The sequence below is a fragment of the Formica exsecta genome, unplaced genomic scaffold (genome assembly GCF_003651465.1).
Source record: "Formica exsecta isolate Colony F162 unplaced genomic scaffold, ASM365146v1 scaffold631, whole genome shotgun sequence".
NCBI lineage: Eukaryota > Metazoa > Arthropoda > Insecta > Hymenoptera > Formicidae > Formica > Formica exsecta.
In genome coordinates this window covers 11,612-26,883 of record NW_021853394.1, presented here as the reverse complement: position 1 = coordinate 26,883, position 15,272 = coordinate 11,612, and the positions used below count along the sequence as shown (strand labels likewise).

The following is a 15,272-nucleotide window of genomic DNA, read 5'->3' as shown; positions in this document are numbered from 1 at the left end:
CACCAAACAGTAGGGAGTTTTCTCCTGACGCCATTGGCAGGCAGCTCTCTAGCTCCAGCCCCAGTCAGTGAGCCATGAATAGTCTCAATTAAGTTATTATAGTCTTCACTCAAATCACCACTAAACCTGTACTCCCGGTCTACAAATTTGGTGCATTCCAGTTGGAATACTTGCCAATCTACTCCAGCTAACGTAAATGAAGGGCCGATGAATTTTGGCGCGAGCTTTGCATTGAATGCGTTTGCTCTGTTGGATAGCGGGTAGTTTCGCTTTCACACATATTCGCTTAGCTTTGGTCGCCATTCTCGTCGTCGTAGGTCGTAATATCGCTGTTGTCGCTGGAATCCCCTGGCCAGGTTGATGCGGACGACTTCCTCGGCGTCCCGGAGTTGTTGTCGGACGATGTCGGGTTCTGGGGCATCCGTAGGTGTTGGGAGGGCGGGGGCGGGTGGTACTAATTCGCGGCCGTGATTCAGGTACGCCGGTGTGTACCCCGTAGCGTCGTGCGTGGCGGTGTTGTATGCGAACTGTAGTGCGGGGATCTGTTCGTCCCATTCGCGGTAGTCGCGATCGACGTATTGTGCTACCATCGTTTTGACCGTCCGGTTCGTACGCTCCACTGGGTTACAATGTGGGGCGCGGACGGGTGCGGTGCGGTGTTCTACGTTGAAGCCTCTAAGCCTTTCGGTTAGCGGTGCGGATTTGAACTGTGTCGCGTTGTCGGATATAATAATATCGGGACGGCCGTGTCGCAGGATTATTCGTTCGGTTATCTCGCGGGTTACGGCCTTCGCTGTGGCGTAACGGTATTAATTCGGCCCATTTTGTGAACCGATCTTGCATGACCAACAGCCACACGTGACCGCGACGTGATCGTGGAAGCGGGCCCACGAAGTCGACCGTGACATGTTCCCACGTAACATGTTCGTGTGACGTTGGTCGCATGCATGTTTCCGGCCGGTTTTTGTTGTAGCGGTTTATGCGCTAGGCATTTGGTGCAGTGTCGGACGTAGTTGGTGATTTTCCCAAACATCCCGGGCCAATAAAATTTCTCGGCAATGCGGGCGATGGTTTTCGCGACCTTCCCCTGTCCGGCTGTGGGGGCATCGTGGTAATGTCGGAGGATCTCTCTGCGTTGCTCGCGGGGCACGCACAGTTTCCACTGTTCGTCGGCGGATGTTTCTTTGAAGTTTAAACTATGGAGGATATGGCGGTAGAGCCCGTTGTTCGTGATTCGGTAATCCGGGTGCGCGGCAGGATCGCGTCGGATTTCGGTTAGCAAGCGATTGTACCAGCGGCAATGTATTGTTTGAATTACGTTTACTTCCGGTTTTCGTGAAAGCGCGTCGGCGACGCGGTTTAGCGCTCCTCGTCGGTATTTGATTTTGTAGTCAAATTGCTGGAGCTCGAATAGCCAGCGGGCGAGTCGTCCGGTCGAAGTTTCTAATTTTTGCAACCAGCGTAAGGACTGATGGTCCGTGATGACGGTGAAGGCGTACCCTTCTAGATAATTTCGCATTCTCCGTATGCCCCAGACAACCGCGAGACATTCGAGCTCCGTGGCGCTGTAATTTCTTTCGGCGCTGGATAGCGTGCGACTCGCGTAGGCGATGATGTGTTCGCCGTCCTCGTGATATTGCGTGAGGACGGCTCCGAGGCCGCTGGTACTTGCGGTTAAAGTCCGGGCACGCGAGTACGGGCGCGGTGGTTAACGCTTGTTTTAACTGTCGGAACGCGGCGGCTTTGTCCGCCCCCCATGCCCAACGGGCGTTCTTCTTGGTTAATTGTGTAAGGGGTGCAGCTAGCGTCGAGAAATTCTGTATGAATCGTCGGTACCACGATGCCATCCCGAGGAATTGTCGGATTTGTTTTACCGAGCGGGGTTCGGCCCAATTTGCGCCCGCGCTGACTTTTTCGGGGTCCGTGTGGATTCCGGTACGATCGACAACGTGCCCCAGGTATTTTAGGTTGTCGACGCAAAATCGACATTTGTCGGGGTTTAACCGGAGGCGGGCCTGACGGAGGCGACGGATTACTTCGGCGAGCAAGTCTAAATGTTCGTCGAATGTGCGGCTAATTATAATAATGTCGTCTAAATATACGAATACGTTCGGTTCGAGCGCGGGTCCGATGACGGTGTCGAGCAGGCGCTGGAACGTGGCCGGGGCGGAGTGCAGCCCGAAAGGCATCACCCGGAATTGCATTAAGCCTTTTCGCGGTACGGTGAATGCTGTGATCGGTCGGCTTTCTGGTGCCAAGGGTACTTGCCAGTACCCGCTCTTTAAATCGAGCGTCGTTAGACATCGGGCGCCGCGCAGTTTGTCCAAGGTGGCGGTGACTTGCGGTAGTGGATAGGCGTCCTTCTCCGTGACTTCATTTACTTTTCGGAAGTCGATACAGAAGCGGTGCTTCCCGTCCTTTTTCCGGACGACCACGATGGGTGAGCTCCGCGAGCTTCGGGATGGCTCGATCACCTCTGCTCTCTCCATTTCCTCGACTTCTGCGTCAATAACTGCTTGCATGGCCGGGTTACGTGGCCGATACCTTTGTTTAATGGGTATGGTGCGGATTAAACGTATGTGGTGTTCGGCCAGTGGGGTCGGCCCTGTGACATGTTGGAATTTGTCTAGTTCGTGATTCAAGAAGGCCTCTAACCGTTCTTTCTCTTTCCTCGTGTGGATCGCTAGCCCGCTGGTCTTCCCGCAGACTGGCTGGCGGTTCCAGGCTTGTCGTTGCTGCGGCGGCGAGATTGTGAGCCCCAGGCGGGCCCATAGATCGATCCCGATCAATGCCGCTTCTCGTAGTGTCGGCAGTATGGCGAATTCGTGGATGTAGGTTCGCCCCTGGAATTTGACTAGTAGTTGGACTTTCCTGCACGTCCGAGCGGTAGCCCCAACGGCCATCTGTATGTGTCCGTCTTCCCCGACAGGCTCGGTGCCGAATCTTCTGATTGTTTCTATGGTCTCGGCGTTGACAAACGAGACCTCGAAGCCCGAGTCGAGTAGGGCCTCCACAGATTGTCCGTAGATCGTCGCGGTCGTGGCGTGTATTTGATTAGTTTCTGGGCGTCCGGGATTCGGCCGCGGTCATCCCGGCGCGTCTGGCGTTTCCCGATGGCGGGTGGCAATTGGTAGTAAGGACCCCGTCCTTACCACACTGCGAGCAGAACCGTCGGGGCGGCCGCTTGCATTCGAACTGGGTGTGCCCTCTCTGTTTGCAGCGCCAGCAACACTCCTCCCGGTTATACACGAAAACACCGCTACGGTCGGGATCGTTGCGGTGTTTTTATTCCGGCTGGGTCGTTCCTGCTCGATCCGCTCGAGTTCCGCGGCGCCGTCGAATAGGTCGTCTAATTTCTGTACGTCCCGGCGTTTGACGTACACTTTATATTCTGGCCGCATGTTCGAATATATCCGCGAGAGTCGTTGTTCGCGGGTGAACTCCCCGGCTCGGCGCATGAGCGTCATCATCTTGTCTGCGTATGGCGCGAACTTCTCGTTCTCCCTTTGGCGGCGTTCGGCTATTTGCTGTTGCAGCTCTTCCGCGTATCGTGGAGGAAGGTATCGTCGTCGTACGGCGTTGCAAAAATCCCCCCAGGTCCGCCAGTCCTCGCGGTTGTTCCGCGCCCACGCGACGGCGTCTCCGCGTAGGAGTTCTGACAGGCCCTTTAGCAATTGCTCGCCGGAGTATTCGTAATCCGTGCGGAGGTCTTCAACGCGCTTTAAGAACGCGATGGGGTCGCGCCCGTCGAACGGGCATCCCCATTTCCGTAATTGATTCAGCATTTGAGCTGTGGCGGACGGTTCAAACCCGTAGGTTGCGTCGCGTTGTGCGCTCGGCGATGCGATTTCTATTCGCGGGGGCGTCCGCGTGTTCCGGGCGTCTGGGTCATGTGCCCAAAATTCTTCCGGGTGCGAGTCTACATATTGACTCATCCGGCTGCGAATGACGTCGAGCGTTCCGGTCGTGTCGAAGCCATATGTGATGGCCGTGGCGATAAGTTGCTTTTTCGGGAGCGTATATAACCAGCTTTTCATGCTGGACGGTTATTGACCACGCCGTTAGATAAAAAAAAATCGTGTGTCTCCCGGACGGTCCTACTGTTCAGGCGCCAATGGGCTCGAGAAAGTGGTGAGACACGACGATAGATTTTGGTTGTAAGTTAATCTCTTTATTTGCCTTTTTCGGCAACGGTCAATTACAAGAAGTTAAAACCCGCGAAGCGGGCACGGCGGTGTGTAGGCGCGAAACGTTTGGGGCGCGGTCGCTGTTAGAAGCGCGGTTGAATATACAAATGCGGAAGATACGCAAATTGAACGCAAGGCGTATAATATTGTTGCGTCCCTGCGGGTCGTCTAAGGCGGTTATTCATGAATCTGCTGTATTCGTCTCCGGGAGAACGTTGCTAAGCGTTGTTGTTAAACAACGTCGGACATCTTGGGAGAGATCGGCCATCTGGAGTCTCGCGACGGATGTCATTCCGAGCGGACATATTTGAGATACGATTACCGTTATTACCCGTTCTGTGTTCCTTGTTCAATTGTGTGTCGTCGGTACCACGATGCCATCCCGAGGAATTGTCGGATTTGTTTTACCGAGCGGGGTTCGGCCCAATTTGCGACTGCGCTGATCTTTTCGGGGTCCGTGTGGATTCCGGTACGGTCGACAACGTGCCCCAGGTATTTTAGGTTGTCGACGCAAAATCGACATTTGTCGGGATTTAACCGGAGGCGGGCCTGACGGAGACGACGGAATACTTCGGCGAGCAAGTCTAAATGTTCGTCGAAGCGGCGGCTAATTATAATAATGTCGTCTAAATATACGAATACGTTCGGTTCGAGCGCGGGTCCGATGACGGTGTCGAGCAGGCGCAACGTGGCCGCCGGGGCGGAGTGCAGCCCGAAAGGCATCACCCGGAATTGCATTAAGCCTTTTCCCGGTACACGGTGAATGCTGTGATCGGTCGGCTTTCTGGTGCCAAGGGTACTTGCCAGTACCCGCTCTTTAAATCGAGCGTCGTTAGACATCGGGCGCCGCGCAGTTTGTCCAAGGTGGCGGTGACTTGCGGTAGTGGATAGGCGTCCTTCTCCGTGACTTCATTTACTTTTCGGAAGTCGATACAGAAGCGGTGCTTCCCGTCCTTTTTCCGGACGACCACGATGGGTGAGCTCCACGAGCTTCGGGATGGCTTGATCACCCCTGCTTTCTCCATTTCCTCGACTTCTGCGTCAATAACTGCTTGCATGGCCGGGTTACGTGGCCGATACCTTTGTTTAATGGGTATGGTGCGGATTAAACGTATGTGGTGTTCGGCCAGTGGGGTCGGCCCTGTGACATGTTGGAATTTGTCTAGTTCGTGATTCAAGAAGGCCTCTAACCGTTCTTTCTCTTTCCTCGTGTGGATCGCCAGCCCGCTGGTCTTCTCGCAGACTGGCTGGCGGTTCCAGGCTTGTCGTTGCTGCAGCGGCGAGATTGTGAGCCCCAGGCGGGCCCATAGATCGATCCCGATCAATGCCGCTTCTCGTAGTGTCGGCAGTATGGCGAATTCGTGGATGTAGGTTCGCCCCTGGAATTTGACTAGTAGTTGGACTTTCCTGCACGTCCGAGCGGTAGCCCCAACGGCCATCTGTATGTGTCCGTCTTCCCCGCCGGGCTCGGTGCCGAATCGTCTGATCATCTCTATAATCTCGGCGTTGACAAACGAGACCTCGGAGCCTGAGTCGAGCAAGGCCTCCACCGATTGCCCGTAGATCGTCGCGGTGATGTGCGGTCGTGGTGTGTATTTAATTAATTTCTGGGCGTCCGGGATTCGGCCGCGGTCATCCCGGCGCGTCTGGCGTTTCCCGGTGGCGGGTGGCAATTGTTGGTAAGGATGCCGTCTTTTCCGCACTGCGAGCAGAACCGTCGGGGTGCTTGCTTGCATTGAAACCGGGTGTGCCCCCGCTGTTTGCAGTGCCAGCAGCACTCCTCCCGGTTATACGCGGTCGCTACGGTCGGTGTCGTAGTGCTGTACGGTCTCCGGCTCGATTGCTCCTGCTCGATCCGCTCGAACTCCGCGGCGTCATCGAACAATTCGTTTAAGTCGTGTGCACGTCCCGGTTTGACGTACCTCTTATAATCTGGCCGCATGTAGTTTGTCCAAGGTGGCGGTGACTTGCGGTAGTGGATAGGCGTCCTTCTCCGTGACTTCATTTACTTTTCGGAAGTCGATACAGAAGCGGTGCTTCCCGTCCTTTTTCCGGACGACCACGATGGGTGAGCTCCACGAGCTTCGGGATGGCTTGATCACCCCTGCTTTCTCCATTTCCTCGACTTCTGCGTCAATAACTGCTTGCATGGCCGGGTTACGTGGCCGATACCTTTGTTTAATGGGTATGGTGCGGATTAAGCGTATGTGGTGTTCGGCCAGTGGGGTCGGCCCTGTGACATGTTGGAATTTGTCTAGTTCGTGATTCAAGAAGGCCTCTAACCGTTCTTTCTCTTCCCTCGTGTGGATCGCCAGCCCGCTGGTCTTCCCGCAGACTGGCTGGCGGTTCCAGGCTTGTCGTTGCTGCGGCGGCGAGATTGTGAGCCCCAGGCGGGCCCATAGATCGATCCCGATCAATGCCGCTTCTCGTAGTGTCGGCAGGATGGCGAATTTGTGGACGTAGATTCGCCCCTGGAATTCGACTGGTAGTTAGACTTTTCCGCACGTCCGGGCGGTAGTCCCATCGGCCATCTGTATGTGTCCGTCTTCCCCGACAGGCTCGGTGCCGAATCTTCTGATTGTTTCTATGGTCTCGGCGTTGACAAACGAGACCTCGGAGCCTGAGTCGAGTAAGGCCTCCACCGATTGCCCGTAGATCGTCGCGGTGATGTGCGGTCGTGGTGTGTATTTAATTAATTTCTGGGCGTCCGGGATTCGGCCGCGGTCATCCCGGCGCGTCTGGCGTTTCCCGGAGGCGGGTGGCAATTGCTGGTAAGGATGCCGTCCTTTCCGCACTGCGAGCAGAACCGTCGGGGTGCTTGCTTGCATTGAAACCGGGTGTGCCCCCGCTGTTTGCAGTGCCAGCAGCACTCCTCCCGGTTATACGCGGTCGCTACGGTCGGTGTCGCAGCGCTGTACGGTCTCCGGCTCGGTTGCTCCTGCTCGATCCGCTCGAACTCCGCGGCGTCATCGAACAATTCGTTTAAGTCGTGCACGTCCCGGCGTTTGACGTATCTCTTATAATCTGGCCGCATGTTCGCGTAAATTCGCGACAGTCGTTGATCGCGCGTAAACCCCCCGGCTCGGCGTATGAGAATCATCATTTCGTCTGCATATGGCGCGAACTTTTCCGTCTCTCGTTGTTTTCCTTCGGCTATTTGTTGTTGTAAATCCTCTATGTATCGTGGGGGCAGGTATCGCCGGCGAATGGCGTGACAAAAATCCCCCCATGTCTGCCAGTCTTCGCGGTTATTTCGCGCCCATGCGTCTCTTCGTAGGAGCTCGGACAAGCCTTTCATTAATTGCTCGCCGGAGTACCCGTAGTCTGCGCGGAGGTCGTCTACGCGCTCCAGGAACGCGATTGGGTCGCGCCCGTCGAATGGACGTCCCCATTTCCGTAGTTGTTCTAACATTTGCGTTTTTGCCGAGGGCTCGACTCCGCGCCTTTCGTCGTTAGGCGTGGGCGGTGGCGCGATTTCAATTCGCGGGGGTGTCCGCGTACTTCGTGCGTCCGGGCCTTGTGCCCCGAATTCGTCCGGGTGAGAGTCTACGTAGTGACTCATTCGGTTGCGGATGATATTGAGCGTTCCGGTTGTATCGATGCCATATGTGATGGCCGTGGCGATCAATTGCTCTTTCGGGAGCGTGTATATCCAGGTTTTCATGCTGGCTTGTTTCCGCCCGCGTCGTTAGAGGCCAAAAAAAAAAAGAAAAAAAAATTCGTGTGTCTCTCGGTCAGTCCTTCTGTTCGGGCGCCAATGTAACGGAATTACTTTCGTGAGCTCGCGGATTCGCTCGGTCGTAATCAGGGCTCGTAGAAAGTAGTGAGACACACGAGTTAAATAAAATATAAAAGAATGTTACTTTATTTGGCTTCTATCGGCGCTGGTTAATAATACAGAACTGCCCCGCGGAGCGGGCGCGTGGCGGATAATAATGTGCCACGGGCGGGGCGCGGTTGTTATGAATTGCGCGAGTTTAACAATGAGATGCGGTGTCGTATACGCAAAGCGGATATAAACACGCCAGGTAGACGGCGCGTGGCGCGTGGGCGGTTTGTTGTGACGGCGCGTGGTTCACAAAAACGCGTGAATCGATTTAAACCGGCGAGACAGTTTCTTATGCGTCTACGGTCCGCGATAATATTTACGTCGCCTATTCCCAGATGTTGTGGGATGCGTGCGATATCGAGAAATCTCGAACGGGCAGCGAACTCGCTGTCCCTTGTTCGCGCGCGGAGTACGGATTGACCAACGGGGTTGAGGAAACTCAACGGGGTGGCGAACTCGTCAGCCCACGGTGAGATCCTTATATAACTCATCCAAAATAGCGAAAATGGCTAAACTAACTATACACGACAAGTCTTCGATTTATGCGCTATCATATCGAGATAATTTGGTGAGCGCATAATTAGCGCATAATTATATAATTTTTTTATTGAATTTGTGCAATGTGGGGGGGCCAGCTAGGCAGACGTGCAGACTTCCGGCGGTCTACTGCCGGGTAACAATGGGGGTGCATTGTTACAAACTAATAATACAATTTTTATTTTAATTATTAATATTGTTTATCATTTTCAATTATTTTGCTTCCTCATAGAGGAAGCTTTGTTTTCGTGACAAAATTTTTTTTCGAGTTTTCTATGCCGATGTGTTTAGAATGTTCCAAAACGTCGAAAAATCATATTCTTAAAAAATGTTTGTATGTATACACCCTGTATATGTATGTGTGTATGTGTGTATGTGTGTATGTATGTATGTATGTATGTACGCAATATATTGTACAACCTCTAACTTCCGCAATTTTTGAGATATCGAGTGAAATTTGGTTTACATGGATAGAGTATCATTCAAGGATGGTTGGTATTGAATTTGGTGATTATCGGTGAAAGGGTTTATTTTTTATAAAATTTTGAATTTTTTGAGAAATGTCTGTACACGCTGTAATTTTCGGAAAATTTGAGATAACGGATTAAATTTTTTTACATGAATAGAGTATTATTAAAGGATGTTTGATATTGAATTTAGTGAGAATCGGTAAAAGAATTCGACGCTGTAAGAAGCGGATGGCGGATCTACAGGTTATTTTACCGTAAATCGCCGGGAATCCACTATCAGGATAGGCGTGGAAAGATTTTGCAGTGTGAGGGTTATCAACTGGATACAGATTTTTAGCAATAAAATATATAATACTTTTATTAGCTGCGTACTACACAATCTACACAATCGCGATAACAGCCTTGTCTCTCGGATTAAACGATACTCTCTCTTAGGCAGTTCGATTTTAATCTTTATTTCGCTCACAAAGCTTCCTCTATGAGGAAGCAAAAATTGAAAAATCCGCATGCTTAAAGCAGCTTAAGCTTTGTAAGATAAAATGATAAGGAAGCAATGTGCAAGTTTCTAATTTGCACAACTCTACTTGTTTTTATTTTGTATGTAATTACTTTTTTACACAAAATTTTTACGTGAGATATGTGGATGGTCATTGCTTTGGCAGTCTCATCTTCCCTCCTTAACCACACCCTAAATAATTTCAATGCGTACCACCAACGATTGCAATTTACTATGGAGATCGGTGAGGAAAATAGACTGAACTTTTTAGACATATAGCTTTTTCAATCTTTTAAATTGTATTTTGGACTTAAGACACAATTTTAATCGAGGATGAGGCCACTGATGCCAAAATTAAGACGCGAGCAACACGATTTCGTACTGAAGGGGATACACATCAATGCGCAGAGCGCTCTGCGCATTACACATATACGGTTCACGCTTGCGTGTGTATCCCCTCCACTACGGAATCGTGTTGCTCGCGTCTCAATCTGGCATCACTGGCTGAGGCTGAGGCAAAAATCTCAACACGTAAAGGAGAAGCAGCAGGCTTGTATATGTATTATAACAGTCATCTGTCATTTTTATGATCACTGTTTGCATCAATATTCCGCTTATCCAATTCAATCAGTCCTTTTCACGACTACCTCTTGAGCAAGCATTGTGTTTAGTAAAGAACCCGAGGAATGTCTGATTTCGGGGGTGTCGGGCAGAACAGTTAATGATTCACACACACAAAAAAACTGGGCCGCACTTACACTAAATCTTATTAGTCTAGGATCTTATGCAATAATTCTATAGTTTGTAATTGAGAACGACCGCGAAATCCGCCGAGGAATTCGAGAGAGGTTGCAAGAGAATATTACGTCGATTTACGACGTACCGCGTGCTTCACACGATAACTGCGTACAGATTCTGGTTCTTGAGATAGGGAAACCTTGCTCTCCCTCGCGAATAATTGAGTACGTTCGATGCCGCTGATTTGATTCCGAGATGACGAATTACTTGAGAGACGAACCGAGAGATTTATCACTTAACCAGAACCGCGAGACGAATCCGAATTCAGAGAGCTTTATAACTGTCCTAAATGGCGACGGGTGTCACGAAAGACCGGTACTCACTCAATGATCGAGGATTTCCGGAAGGTCGATATCGATGTAGGAGCGCGGATAAGGTCCTGAGAGCGTGCTTATGATTGGGTGATAGCATTGCGCGAGGCTAGTTAGATTGATAGGACAGGTTGCGGGATTGGGTCACGGCCGCGTACAAGAGGAAAAAGGAAGAGAGAGAGAATGCTAGAGAGAAGGACTAGAGTAAGTGAGATGCAGGTGCAAAGATTGAGTAAAGGGAGCGATATTTCCTGAAAACATTGCGAATAGTAATATTAACGAGTGATAGGCCGCATACAAAACTGCTAAGTAGCAATCGAACGTGATTGGTTTCTACTTTCAGATCCAGCAAATTAGCGTTGAATGTCAGCGGAAAATAATAGTAACATCGCCCAACGTTGAGTCTGCTGAACGCGGCCACTTTTTTTTAGTAACATTTTTTGTATTGATGAAAATGAGTACTATACAGTTTTCGAAACGTATACTATGCGATATACTTTTAAAATTAAGAAGCAAAAACAGGAATGCACGTCCTTTAGTAAGATATATTAAAAAGCAATATGATCTGAACGCAGAACAGTTGGACAAAGTAGAACAAAAACTAAACAGTTCTTTTATGCCTACATTTAAATCGAAAATAGGTCGTGTAGTTTACGATGCATCCGTATTCAAAGCGAAAAATGAAGATAGGTTAGCTACAAACTTTGTTGTCAACTTTGATGAGCCTGAAAAGATTTCATCAGATCCGTACATATCCAACCTGCGGCAGAAACCGAAAAAAACAAAGCTAATGATAGATCCAGACGCGAAAAATTTTTTGATTTTATTAGAAGAATGAATGATCTTGCCTTTGCTGCCTGAATTTAATAACGATCTCGCCTTCATTGGCTAGATCAATTACTGATTTACCATCCTCGATTAGGCCCAAATTGTGTCTTATGCCCAAAATACAATTTAAAAGATTGAAAAAGCTATACATACATTTATATATGCATATACATATACATAGACGTATATTTATATATTAGGTGTACAACTTTGCTTCCGCCGTTTTTTTTCCGAAATTCGAGGCTTTAGAGTCACTCCTAATGATCGTGCCAATTCTTCTTGACTTTGACTCGAGTCTTTATTAAGTAATGCCTCCAATTCTGCATCTTTGAAAACCTTCTCTCTTCCACCGCTATGCCGATCTTCGACGTGAAAATCACCGTTTTTGAAGCGTTGAAACCACTCACGACACGTTCTTTCACTAATAGCGGCCTCACCATAAGTATTTGAGAGCATTCGATGCGCTTCAGCCGCAGATTTCTTCATATTGAAGCAGAAAATTAAAACCCCCCGCAAATGACGAGAATTTGGCTCGTAAACTGACATTTTCAATCGAGAATAACTTTATGATGCAGACACAAATCGACTAATGTTTCTATGGGGTTATGTTGACAGGTGCCCAAGTTTATTGCATGACGTTTATGATATATTTATTTCGACCACTACTTACCGCTAAAGCCATCTATAGGAAAACGGCGGAAGCAAAGTTGTACACCTAATATATGTACATAAATATATCTGCATATATATTTAGATATATATGAATACCTACATACAATATACCTACATACATATACGTATACATATATATACATCCATACACATTTATATACGCATACATATTCATACAGATACATACACACATGCACATCCATGTACGTACATGTACACACGCATATACATATACGCACATGATATAAATATACACACTTACATTGATGTACATATATTTGGATCCGTGCATACATTCACAAACATATGTATGTATGTATGTATGTACACGTATGACACGCACACGCATACACGCACGTGACACACACACACACACACACACACACACACACACACACACACACACACACACACACACACACACACACACACACACACACACACACACACACACACACACACACACACACACACACACACACACACACACACACACACACACACACACACACACACACACACACACACACACACACACACACACACACACACACACACACACACACACACACACACACACACACACACACACACACACACACACACACACACACACACACACACACACACACACACACACACACACACACACACACACACACACACACACACACACACACACACACACACACACACACACACACACATATATATATATATTTCAGAAACATTTATCAATCCATTTAAATAAGTTGTATGCAATTGTTCGGCAGTCACAGTTTATTTTTAGGAAATAGTTGTTGTGTTTATATGTTTTACTAATTAATAACAATTTGTTTTTTTTAGATTGGCCACAAGGGATCTTTTGCAAATTTCAAGACGATCATTAAAAAGAAAACGTCAGGATTGCTTAGAAACCAAGGGCTCTAGACTTTTTTGAAACAACGTATGTCTTGTGGCCCCACTGTGCGTAGGGGGGGAGGGGCGCGCAAAGCGAGATTCAACTCATGTACAACCCATGTAGAATCTCACTTTGCTTTAAAAAGTTTATGCATGGACACAGTAGGTTCCGCCCCTCCTATGGAGTGGGGCTCCACTATCAAAGAACTAAACATATTGGTTTGCATTGAACCTCGCTTCGCGTGGAAAGTTGTAAACCCATGTGGAACCTCACTTCGCATCAAAAAGTATATTCATAAAACAGTGGGTTCAACCCCCCTTACGGAGGGGCTCCACTTCCGGAAGAAATAACCTAACCCAAACCTATTTCTAATTTAATTTCTCTCTATCTGTAAAATATGAGCTTGGTAATTTATGCCGAAATATACTATATACAGTCTTATGTCGCAAGTATCGGTCGGTCACTATCTTCAATTGTTAATAACTTTGTAATAAACGACGAGCACCCCACGGGAAGGCTGCATTTCCGAAAAATATAACTTAACCCAAACCTTTTAGTTTTAAAAGTAAAGTTGGATTATTTTTTATTGTCGGACTACGTACAAACCTTGATTTTTACAAATCTTTGGCGCCGTTTATACCGTCGCTTGCGGTATTCAAAATACATCCGCCGCCCGCGGAGAGCATCTTTGCGCGTCCGGTGCAAACGCGATCTCGCGGGCTCCTCTCGCCCACGTCCACTTCTTTCTCGCACAGCGACTATGTTTTTATTTTTATTTAATTTTTTAGTTTATTATTTTTTATTAATTTATTATTTATTTGTTTATTGCTATTTTATCTGCGACCATGGTTTTATTTGTATTTGTATTTTTATTTTTATTTTTATTATACCGACTATGAACACGCGACCGCTAATCTTCATTTATCAATTTTTGCGACCATGTTTACTAACCGATTAGGAACACACGACCGTTATGTCATAAACTATTTTTAATTGTTTTGCGCTGAAGATGGCCCAAAAAAGGTGCCGAAACGTCCGGTTTTGTCTACTCTATGATAGAGATAGAATGAAACACATGTTGCGCTCCACTTAACGCGCTTGGCTCTGATTGCCTTTATCTTGAATTTTAATTTTAGTTTACTTTTTTACATATTGTTTATTGCAATTTTTTAGTTTTACCTTGTGATGAAAACTACAGTGCAATAATGTAGTGCAATATTTTTGTTTTTTTTTAATATTTTTCTTTCATACATTTTTTTATTTATTTATGTTTATTTATTTCTTATTTTATGTTTATTTTATGTTTTTTAGTTATTTATTTTCTGTATTTATATATTTATATATATCTTTTATTTATGTTTCCTTATAAAGATTTACTTTTTTTTTGTCTGTGATCCAACATGCACAAGTGCATGTCTCTTTTAGTGCAATTCAAAATATTTATTAAACATTTATTTATGTATTTATTTTTATATTTAATTATCTTTGCTAGTTGTAATTGTATTTTCTTTTTCTTTATCTTTTTGTGAAGGCAAACTTGTCTTATATGCATGTGTTCTCAATCAGATAATTTATTCTGTTGTAGTAATCTTCTGGGAACACCTCCATTTAGGTGGACTACAGAATTATTATCTTATTTTTCGCAAATTTTATATGAAATGTATTAAACATATTTATTGTAACTTTTTTTATTATACTTAATATTAAGAAATATATTCGTATTTAAATATATTATGTATAATGTATAAATGTAAAGTATAGTATATTAATAAGTATAGTATATTAATATTTAAGTATAGATATATATGTTCATATGTATTATTTCTTATGTACAATGTTTTTGTTAGAATACTGGTGAGGTTTTCTGCAGTTTCCCTTACCCTCGCAACAAATGTTGGTAATCATGTATAAATAAATCGGCTGCAGACGTAAAAAATAACAAACAAATAAATTTTCGGTAAATATAGCGAATAGGGGATCCAGCCGCAATGACCTTGACATATGTTGTCAAGGACATAATTCTGAGTAACTTTCTTGTAATTTAATCGTCGTTCGTTGCTTATTAAAAAGTTATTAGCAAAAAAAGTTTTAAATATACCAAAGTACATGCACGGACAGGAAGCACGCGCGCGCGCGCGCGCATGCACACACGCACACACACACGGGGGGGGGTGCAAAGGTGGCCTTCGGCCCCCCTCCCGCACTCACTCCGCCGGTAGGCAGGGTGGACCTCGCTTTACAAT

At 47.1% G+C, this 15,272-nt stretch overlaps 1 protein-coding gene across 1 annotated transcript; it reads right to left on the bottom strand.

Moving 5' to 3' along the window:
* Window positions 1-272: 272 nt before the first annotated feature.
* Window positions 273-590, bottom strand: LOC115242794. Its single transcript, XM_029819335.1, has one exon. The coding sequence runs from the start codon at window positions 588-590 to the stop codon at window positions 273-275; it is 318 nt and encodes a 105-aa protein (XP_029675195.1).
* Between the last annotated feature and the right edge of the window lie 14,682 nt (window positions 591-15,272).

Excerpts from the sequence above, each read along its gene's own strand:
- LOC115242794 (XM_029819335.1), bottom strand. The coding sequence starts at position 590 with ATGGTAGCACAATACGTCGATCGCGACTACCGCGAATGGGACGAACAG.